This window comes from Staurois parvus, unplaced genomic scaffold (assembly GCF_062004578.1).
Source record: "Staurois parvus isolate SC_StPar_1 unplaced genomic scaffold, SC_StPar_1.0 ptg002763l, whole genome shotgun sequence".
In the NCBI taxonomy this organism is placed as follows: Eukaryota; Metazoa; Chordata; class Amphibia; order Anura; family Ranidae; genus Staurois; species Staurois parvus.
The window spans coordinates 75,001-86,106 of NW_028320559.1; the positions used below are offsets into that span (position 1 = coordinate 75,001).

General features: G+C 46.1%; 1 protein-coding gene across 2 annotated transcripts in view; it reads right to left on the reverse strand.

The window, feature by feature from the left end:
• The window catches only part of LOC149429168 (tyrosinase-like), a 19,985-nt gene extending 9,507 nt beyond the window's left edge, over positions 1-10,478 (reverse strand). Inside the window, exons 1-4 of one of the 2 annotated variants that reach the window (XM_089666661.1) lie at positions 9,601-10,478; positions 5,703-5,913; positions 3,925-4,066; positions 758-1,134 (exon numbers count right to left, since the gene is read on the reverse strand). In XM_089666661.1, coding sequence (XP_089522787.1) covers positions 954-1,134; positions 3,925-4,066; positions 5,703-5,913; positions 9,601-10,395 — 1,329 coding nt within the window. In that variant the 5' untranslated portion in view covers positions 10,396-10,478 and the 3' untranslated portion in view covers positions 758-953. Of the gene's footprint in view, positions 1-757; positions 1,135-3,924; positions 4,067-5,702; positions 5,914-9,600 lie in introns of those variants that run through there. The other variant, XM_089666663.1, reaches the window with a different exon arrangement.
• Positions 10,479-11,106: the final 628 nt, after the last annotated feature.

Genomic DNA, 11,106 nt, shown 5'->3' on the forward strand with positions numbered 1-11,106 from the left:
TCACAGAGATCACATGGTACGGGGCTATTCACAACAGCCTTGAACCATGTGACAAGCTGTGACCAATCTTAGCTCACAGTATTTCTCAGTGGCTGCAGGAATGCAGCCAGAGAGGAGAAATGATTGCTTTTACAGCCTTTATGGGTGGAAAGCAATCAGTGTAAAAACATTCATCACCCCCCACTAGTACAGTGTCACCATGTTGACTGTACTGCTAGGGTGATTGTATATATAAAAAGTTAAACATTTTTGGTTATAAGCCAACTTGGGTTTTTTTTTACTAAAAAAAAAAAAGATAACTGAATTAATTTTGGCCAAGATATACTGTCATTTATAGCAAAAGAAAAAAAAAAAAAAAAAAAAGTCCCAGTGGTGAATACATACTACCAAAATAAAAAGTTTTTGGTCTCAAAGTGCTAAAAAAAAATTCATATGGGTTCGGTGTTGCATGACCGCACAATTGTCATTCAAAGTGATAGTGCTGAAAGCTGAAAATTGGCCTGGGCAGGAAGGGGGTACAAGTGTCTGGCCTTGAAGTGGTTAAACATGCTTGGAAAATTTCAAAGTAAAAAACAATGAAAAATTCCTTTTAAAAAAGGAATTTCATTTTTGTTTCACTTTGAAGAGTACAAATCAGAATTTTAAATATTGCTTTGGTTCATGTGCCCCAGCATTCCCATGGGCTGGTGTAGATGTTACCAAATCACAATTACAGCCAATTAAGTGGCATTTTCAGATAAATACAAGACACCATTAATGTCATTTTATTTTTTTATTAAAGTTATATTTTCTTTTTAACATAAATAACGCTCGGAAGCCAATAGAGATCATTTGGAGGTGAACCTGCTGAACAAACTCCATGAGATCTTGTTGTGGTCTTGAGATCAGTCATTTGACAGGGTTTCCATCACAAAATGGCAGATCCCAACCTCAAGCCTTACTTCAAGGGAGAGTTACAACCCCTGGTATTTAGAGTAGGTGTACCCAAATTTGTCGGAGGTGCGAAGGAGGTCTTTGTTCCTGTAACACGGAAAGTACGGAGTGCAGCAATCGTCACGACCGTGACCTAGTTCTTCATTATCAGGGTACATGTCTGGCGTTGCCTTGCGTCTGCGAAGCCATTCCTCGAAGATCCTACAAATATTTTGTGGACTTTAAGCAATGTACACAACCAGAATATTTATATATAAAATAAACACTTTAATTAGGAAAATTTAACTTTTATGATACCAGAAGCCATCCTTTAGGTGACCCACAATGCCCAAGGCCAGTAGGAGGGCTCCCAAACACATGACAGATCAGCTGCACAGGGAGGATACCCATTTGGAGTCACTTACCCACCCTGATTGTTGGTCACAGTACAGACACCACAGCAACACATTTGCAGCATGCCGGCATTAGGCCCACAATACAGCTGCCTTTATACATTAGGCGGTCCTAAAAGGGGTTAGAGACCCCCAGCAGGTTTCTAAACTGGCAAACTCCGACAATATACCTTTTCTAGTTTGTTTCTCCTACATCTTCCAGCATTTCAGCCCAGGAAATCGCTTCAGAATTCTACATTTCTGGTGTTTTTGAAGCCAGAGTTTCCCCCTATGCTGGTTTCTTACTCTGACCCTTACATAGACCTGTGCGGTTCATTTTGTTCTGAATTGAAATTGACAATTTATTATTTCGGAGAGTCAGACATTTTGAACAAAATGTAAACACAGATTTGCTTTAAACTAATTATAGCAGTCTTTCAAAATTTGAAGAAAACAAAAACCCACAAAGAGGGCCGAGAAGAGAGCCAGACACAGAGGGCCGAGAAGAGAGCCAGACACAGAGGGCCGAGAAGAGAGCCAGACAGACACAGAGGGCCGAGAAGAGAGCCAGACAGACACAGAGGGCCGAGAAGAGAGCCAGACAGACACAGAGGGCCGAGAAGAGAGCCAGACAGACACAGAGGGCCGAGAAGAGAGCCAGACAGACACAGAGGGCCGAGAAGAGAGCCAGACAGACACAGAGGGCCGAGAAGAGAGCCAGACAGACACAGAGGGCCGAGAAGAGAGCCAGACAGACACAGAGGGCCGAGAAGAGAGCCAGACAGACACAGAGGGCCGAGAAGAGAGCCAGACAGACACAGAGGGCCGAGAAGAGAGCCAGACAGACACAGAGGGCCGAGAAGAGAGCCAGACAGACACAGAGGGCCGAGAAGAGAGCCAGACAGACACAGAGGGCCGAGAAGAGAGCCAGACAGACACAGAGGGCCGAGAAGAGAGCCAGACAGACACAGAGGGCCGAGAAGAGAGCCAGACAGACACAGAGGGCCGAGAAGAGAGCCAGACAGACACAGAGGGCCGAGAAGAGAGCCAGACAGACACAGAGGGCCGAGAAGAGAGCCAGACAGACACAGAGGGCCGAGAAGAGAGCCAGACAGACACAGAGGGCCGAGAAGAGAGCCAGACAGACACAGAGGGCCGAGAAGAGAGCCAGACAGACACAGAGGGCCGAGAAGAGAGCCAGACAGACACAGAGGGCCGAGAAGAGAGCCAGACAGACACAGAGGGCCGAGAAGAGAGCCAGACAGACACAGAGGGCCGAGAAGAGAGCCAGACAGACACAGAGGGCCGAGAAGAGAGCCAGACAGACACAGAGGGCCGAGAAGAGAGCCAGACAGACACAGAGGGCCGAGAAGAGAGCCAGACAGACACAGAGGGCCGAGAAGAGAGCCAGACAGACACAGAGGGCCGAGAAGAGAGCCAGACAGACACAGAGGGCCGAGAAGAGAGCCAGACAGACACAGAGGGCCGAGAAGAGAGCCAGACAGACACAGAGGGCCGAGAAGAGAGCCAGACAGACACAGAGGGCCGAGAAGAGAGCCAGACAGACACAGAGGGCCGAGAAGAGAGCCAGACAGACACAGAGGGCCGAGAAGAGACAATTTTCTGAAATTTAAATTTCAGAGAATAGGAAATACATTAGAACATTTAATAGAAAATAAGGAATAGAAGAGACTACAGCTGTCTTTCGAAATTTGAATCTCAAAACTTTCATGAATGCAACAAACTAAATTAGCAACTTATCAAATCGAACTAAATTTTTTGTTCTGCATGTCTACTGATATCACTGCAGTGTGAGTTAAATTCTAAAAAAAAAAAAAAAAACTAATGACCATAATATCTAAAGCCAGCCATAGCTGGATCAAATCACAAAGGGTTCAACGGGTACTAGGCAAAATTTGACCCATCTATGGACAGGCTGGTTGTATTGAAGTTGACCCATCAATATCTTCAGTACAACCAGAATGTTGGAGTTTTCCCCCCCATGCATCACTACCAACAATTATAGTCAGCAGTAGAGATCACCGTGTTGCTGGCAGAGAAGGCTCTCTGCTGGTAGAACAGAATAGCACTGGTGGGAGGGCTTCCTGGCGACAATCAAGGAATTAAAAGGAAATTGTATAATCTATGGCAGGGGTGGGCAACTGTGGCCCCTCCAGCTGTTGCAGAACTAAAAGTCCCATGAGGCATTGCAAAACTGACAGTCCATCATGCCTCTGCCTTTTAGGAGTCATGCTTGTAACTAGTTCTACAGCTGGAGGGCCACAGTTGGCCACCCCTGATCTAAGGGATATAACACGTCTCCAGTCTCCTCTAACCACCCGTTATGTTTACAGCCCAATTTTCTGCAGCATTACAAATACTAATTAGAGGTGACCCTTTGTGATGTCATAGGCCATAGTAGAAGGCCCATCTTTCTAGCAAGTTGCTCATCTTTGATGTAAGATGTTTAGTACCACAAAAACCCTAGTACCACCACAAAAACCCTAGTACCACCACAAAAACCCTAGTACCACCACAAAAACCCTAGTACCACCACAAAAACCCTAGTACCACCACAAAAACCCTAGTACCACCACAAAAACCCAACCACCACACTTACTTGTCAACAAAAGCATGGTGAAGTACAAAGATGGGATCATTGCTGGAGATTGGAACCTCAGACATCGTCCCACCCATAAAGACATGGACCTGGTTATGCATGCTAAGCCGCAGGGTCGTGCCATCTGCTGGGTTCAAGAAGCCTACAAAAAGATCATAAGGCAATATCTGGTTAAATTTCTCATTCCAGCTCCCATGTCTTTACCAAAAGTGGGACTAAATTCATCAACCTTAACCATTTAATTTGTATGCTGCTAGACTTAAGAAAAAAATAATATATCTTCCTATTTTTACATTTCTTCAGTTGGGAGTCTTCATGGGCATTATCCTTCCTTCCATCTGGAGTGGGGCTCTCAGCCAAGCACATCCTCCTGTCTGCATGCCTGAGCCAAGGACAGATGGATTCCAGGAAGTAAATGCTACATGAATCACCTGCCCTTATTCCAAAGTAGCCATGGCAATTTTTTCCCCAACAAAATAAACAGTGTGGAGATCTAGATTGATACAATTGCATTGAATATGTATGAAATTAGTGGTTTCAGTTTGTGGTGCTTGGATAAAACTTCATGTTTTTGGTACCAGAAGCCAATAAAGAGTTGGCAAAAAACCCTTACATGGCTAGATAGCGTTGGTCCATGTTACATAAAAAGGTTTAAACATCGGTTACACAAGTTTTTATGGGGCCCCTGTGATTTTACAGGTTCAGGCACATGCATTTCTATACTGTGGGGTCCTTTACTCAACATATCACAGTTCAGTTTATTTTTTTTAGTATTGGACAGGGTACGGAACTTTGGGCACTTGTCTTATCTGAAGGTGATTTAGGAGAGGTGCTCGGTTCAGCTCTTTGAAACAGCAAACTGGGTCATTAATTGAACATGGGGGCTTGGATTCAGCAGCACTCTACAAATCTGGGGTTCCCCATGATAAAGAGGGGGACCCAAATTTAATAATCCATACATAAACGAGGGCCAAAACAACCATCAAGAATCCAAGTCCTTTAGGAATCATGAGTAACAGGAAAACAAAAGCAGCTCAAAATTGGGTCTTCATTGGAGGCCAAGACCACATCACTCAAGCAGGTCCTGGGTTCCTCCTGGTGCAGAACAATGCCTGGCCTCATGTGGGGGGAGTATGCAGGCATTTCATGGAGGATAGGAATTGATACCAGTGAATGGCCAACCATGCTCACCTGACCTAAATCCAATAGAACACATCTGGGATGTTATGTTTTGGTCTATCCGACACCACCAAGTTGCACCTCAGATTGTCCAGGAGTTCAGTGATGCTCTGGTCCAGATATGGGAGGAAGTCCCCCAGGACACCATCTGTCTCATGTCCTGACATTGAGAGGCATACATACAAGCATGTGGGGGCCATACAAACTACCGAGTACCATTTTCAGTTGCTGCAATGACATTTCAGCCAAAACGGACTTAAAAAAAAAACCCAGTGGTGAATAAATACCACCAAAATAAAGCTTTGTCCACAGAAAATGCTAAACAATTCATATGGTACAGTGTTGCATGACTGCGCAATTGTCATTCAACGTGTGAGCGCTGAAAGCTGAAAAGTGTCCAGGACTGGAAGGGGGTGGGGGGGTGGGATTAAACAAGCTGAAGTTAGAAGCAGATTGGCTACCGTGCACAGCTGCATCCGATTCGGAGGGCTCCAGTTTTAGTAAATCTCCCCAAGACAGGGAATAAAGGCGAGATCCCCACAGTGACATTGTAACAAACCAAAAGCCAACTTTTTTTATATAATATACTGTTTGCTGACCTTCTAAAGCATTACGGAAGCTTTTCTTTGAGGTCCTGTAGTAGGGAATGGTGTCAAAGGCTTCCCATTTCAGCGTGTCCTCTACATCTTGGAAGGTGGGTAGGAAGGTTCCATTTTCAACTCCAGGCTTCCTGTGTAGTCTTTCCATCTGATTATAGTCTACAGCACTCAGGCAGTAAACATCAATATAGTTGTACCCGCTGCAAATAGACTAAGGGAAAGAGCCTTGTTAGATGAATGCTTGTTTGATTAAATTTTTACTCCCATTTTTATGTTAAATTCCAGGGCCCATATATAGCCAAGTGTACGTACAGCCATGTGCTTCACCTGGTCAAATCAGAGAATGCTTTGCATTGATTAAAGATGCAAAGCACTCTGAATGGCAGCAATCAAAACCACCACTGGGCCAGTGTGCACATCGCCATAGTCTTCCAATGAATTCAGTCATTGGTCATGTATGTGGAGTCCATCAATGGTATAGGTCAGGGGCAGACTGACAACTCATGGGGCCCCTGGGCAATAGGGGGATCATGGGGCCCCTGTGTCCTTGCTCAAAACAAGACTATGAAAAAAAAGGTACCAGGGGCATCTCATGGGGCCCCCTACTGACCCCAGGAACTCGGGCAGTGTCAGAGTTTCCAAATGGTCAGTCCACCCCTGGTATAGGTATACACTTGTAACTGCAGATTCCAGCTGGTAATGGACACTGGATAAACCCAAAAACCTAGAGAGTCCGATCGCCCCATTGTGGTAGATGTTATCAAAACACCACCTTAAAAATGATTGCACTGACAATAAGATATTCTGTATGCGGGCTTGTGCAACCACTGCCTCTTAGATGCTACCTCTCCCAGCGGATGAAACAAGTCCTCCATTAGGATGGAGCCCACTCACAAGATGAATGGAGTTGGAGTAAGCTGCCAAAGCTTCTGAGCCCACACCACCGAGACGGAGCTTGACCTACCATGCATGCCCCCTGGCTATACACAGAGCTGGCACAGCTAACAGAATGGGGAAGGGGGACAGATGTGTACACCTGTTGCCTAGACAATGTGTTGCTGGCGTATGGTGCCCCCTTTTTCAAGTCTCTCTTCAAATGGTGCCAAGTAGCCAACCTCCTGCATTCAGTGTAGCAGGACAGCCACTCACAGTGCTGGGACAAGGCAATCTAGTGGCCTGGGTGAAGATGTCAACCCCCCCCCCAAATGTAGAAGCATTGTTGGCGTGATGGGAGTCACTTTGAGTGGGGGGCCCATGGAACACAGCTCACTTTGGAGAGGTGGGGAGACCCCTGTCTCAGCTCCCCATATCCCTATTATGTGCAAGTCACCCTGTGCCTGTTAGGGGTACAGGGTGATCTTTCCTAATAGGGTGGGGGGGTTGTTGATTTAATGCCATGTGGTTCCATCCCATTGTTCTAGTGTGTCTTGCATGGGAGAAAATTATGGGATGTATGTTTGTATTGGCTGTGTCATTATGCAGGGGGGGGGGGGTCCCTTGACCGTATACATCTTGTATCTGTTAAAATAAAAGTAATTTCCTGGTTTACTTCAAGACTGGTGTCTAGTCTTGTGTGGTCCGTGTTCGGACAGGGAAGCGATATCCTAATATGCAATGCAGGCTGGCACGGTTCTGTTACAGTCGGTAAAAATCCACCCCCCCCCCCCTTCCCCAGTACACCAATCTTCACCCTGTAGGCAAAAATTATACACACACAAACTACAAATCTGCTTCTCCCAGCAAAAATGCCCCCAAATCCCCTCTGCTCGCACCAATCCCCCACAATCATTCCTACTAGCACAAATCCTCCGGATACTTGACCATTACAGGTTTTTGGACATCTCATAACCATGGGTATTACAGCACTGGCCATGCCACTGACTCCCAACAGCCTCAACCCTTCTGGAAAGGCTCAAGATTTGGGATCTGTGGGAATGTGTTCCCATTCAGCTAAAAGCTTTTCTGGGGTCAGGAAATGAGGCTGGACAAAACCTGCTCATTGCTGGTATTGAACTTCATCCCAAGTCTTTATTAGCACCATCAGGGCTTTGTGCATGCTGCAAAATGGTCAAACCATGTATTTACAACTGGCCATTATGGTTATATGCTATGCTGCAATCAACAGTATTCAGGGGTGTTGGGTAGGTGCAGCGGGCAGAAAGTATACAGAGTCCCGATTTGCTAAAAACAATGTATTGTACAAGTAGCTCAACAGTACAACCAGGCCTGACGGGAGAGCTAACCTGACCAATATCACTTACATCAGCTCAATGCAGAGACAGAGGTATGTAGACTCAGTTGTCCACAGCGTCCACCATGAGAAGTGAAGTACCGCCTGGCTAATCCAACCAAAAAGGGGAAGCTTCCTGAGAAGGTAAACATAGTCCCTACTCTCTCCCTCCTTCACCAGAACCTTTCCCAATTGGTAGTGCTGACTGACAGGGAACCTGTCCCTATTCTAGCCACTCACAAAGCATGCCAAAACCTGTGGGCAGAGAAACTCTGCTTGACCTAAGATGGCCATCAGGCAGGACGTGGATAATGGGGTACCACCAGTCCTGTAAAGGGCCCTGGCAGCTGGAAAAGCCAGATGTGGGTAGGGAGGGAGTGATGTAAATGTGACACAAGTGTACAGATTTGAGTAGATAAGATGTGACCTGTAGAAAATATGACAATGTAATCGTAGATTTAGTTGTATGCCTGGTCATTAAAGAAACAGTCAGGTATTGAGAGACAGATGGTCATCAATTAGCATCTGAAAAGACTAGCTTCCTATGGAAGTGGCACCTGGGTGCTAAGATGGTCACCTTCTGGGGAAACCGGGAAGGAAACAGGTTGGCCTCATGACACCAGGGGGGCTCCGATCTGTCTCCCTGACATGGGGAGCTCTAAAAGAATATACATACATCAAAGGAGTAAGTTTCATCCCTCAAAAGCTAAAATACTAGTTGGGGCACAGCGACATAAAAGCCATATTTGTGGATTAGGTAGAATGCCAGCAATCACTGGAACCAATCCCCTGTATGACTCTGCAGCAGCTGAAAGCTAGCTTCTTTTCCTCCCACTGGCTTTCAGCTGCTGCAGAGAGCCATTCAGGGGTCAGTTCCAGTAGTTACCCCCCCCCCCACAAGACCCATCACCCTCCCTGTGCACCATATGTTTTCCCCCCCCCCCCCTTGCTGCTATCCAGGCATCCCCTGTGTGCCCCCACCCCCTCAGTGCTGCTGGCTTCCCTCCTTTCCTTCCCACCGAGCTGCAAGCACACTATAGGACCCTTCAATATGGAGTGGGGGGGGGGAAATCCGATAAAAGTCATTTACCAGCCCCTTCCTTTCCTAAAATGAACAAGGTACCAATCAGTCACTGTGTTCATTCATAACTGAAGCATAGAAAACACACACTTTGGGGGGGCACAACATCAGGTTGGCTGTATGGGGCCCTGTGGCAGCCCTACCACCAGGGTCACATGGGACAAGAGCATCCAACTAGATCACGGTCCTTTCTGACCGAGGAAGCCAGAATCCCAGTTTCTCTCCACTTCCTCCCCTCGGCATTGCCGCTGCAGTCCAGTGTCACTGGTTCTGGAAAATGGAGACTACCTGTCCACAGGTCTGGTCCAAATTTCTAATAACAGATTGGCAAGGGTTTCCATATAGATCCTTGCTCTGTGCAAAACTGGGGAAAGCAATGCAGATGTGAATGCTCCACTTTAGAGATTGTCCATCTCTAATGGTTACGGTGACAATATTTCACAAGGCCTAAGCGAGGACAAATATTCAACAGCACAAGCAGTTTGTTGGCATCCTCCTCAAAAAAAAAAAAAAAAGCAAAGTGAGGGGAAGTTTCTCTAACAGAGCCCTGAAGAGCAGTACAAACCTGAGAAAGGTTCCCCACCTACCTTCCAAGTGGCAAAATGGGAGTATCTACTGATAAACCCTTGCACGTCATTATCCCCGAAGAAGTCATCGTTACAGATGGAGCATTTTTTCTCTCCTCGCCAGTCCCAATAAGGAAGGGCAAAGTTTTCATCCCCTGTCAAGAGCTGAATTTGTCTCTCTAGGAAGAGGAGGCCCAGCCGATGCCAACCGGGAAAAGCTGGACCTTGATGGGCGTAGTTTCTGTTTAAAAGAAAGTCCCCATCTAACAGAAGTGGTTTTGTGGAGTAGTAATGGATCCAAGAAAAAACATCATAGATGAAGGCATCAATAAAGCGGTACGTGTCCTTGTGGTGGCGGTCTCCAGTGTATAAGATGACAAAATTTTGACTTATTGTGGTTTTGGCCAGTGCCAAGTAGCTGAAGAATTTTTTCCTTTCCAGAAAAGAAAGTTCTCGAATTTCTTTGCGCACAATGTTGTTTTTGCGGTCACATTGTTCTCCAAAATACCCGTACTTACAGTCACCGCAGTCATAGCCTCTGTAGTCTTTGAAGCACTCGCAAGTGGAGTTATAGTAAAAATGTGGCCAGTCCAGGCGGTCGTCGTCATATTGGGGCACTGTGCCAGCTGCAAAAGGGGTAATTGTAATCCGGTTACGGCATCTGCCGCGGCCTGAGTTGGAACCACAGGGGCTGCCATCCTTCCAAAGCGGGCAACAGATTTTTGTCTGAATTGCAGTATCTGTGGTGCAGGCTCGTGGGAATTGACCCTGGACTAAATTAAAACAAAGAATGAGGAAGACTCCAAGGGCAATCATGGCTCACAGCAGTAGAAGATTGACCATTGGAGAAGACAGCAGACCCAGAGTGTTTCGGAACTCCAATCTAAAATAAAATTAAAAAAAAAAAAAAAAGTAAATAGCAGGGGATTCTAAATGCATGAAATGTTAAGTGAAATATGGGGGTTGGTTTAGGAAAGGCAAAGAGTATTTCTGTGCCACTTTGGAGCAGGTAATTGGCTTTCTAAAAACTCAAGCACTTCCTGCTCGTGTTTTGATCGCCTCTCTACAACTGGATTTCCAAACACCACTATACAAGACAGGTAAGGGGTTAGGACCCCTCATTTACCTGTGTGCATGTAAAGTAGGAATTCTCTTTACCCGGGATATATGCAGACTGTGGTTGTTCGCCATTTGCGAACTGACTAGGGTGATCACCCACTAAATCAAACCTCTGGCTGTAGCCAGAAGCCATTCATTTAGTCTCACTTCTTCCTGCTGTGCAGGCAGCATGCATCTTTGGTTGCTAGGATGCAAGGAGCCACCTACATTCTAGTAACCGATAATGCCATGTGTCCTAGCAACCAATGACACCCTTAACCAACATGCGGGCATCCTAGCAACCAATTAAATCATTGGTTGCGAGGATTCCAGCAGCTGCATGGTCCTTGGTTATGGTGCAACACACACGGAGTGTATGGGGGACTTACAATAATTGAAAATCATCAACATGTGGATCTACAAAATTGG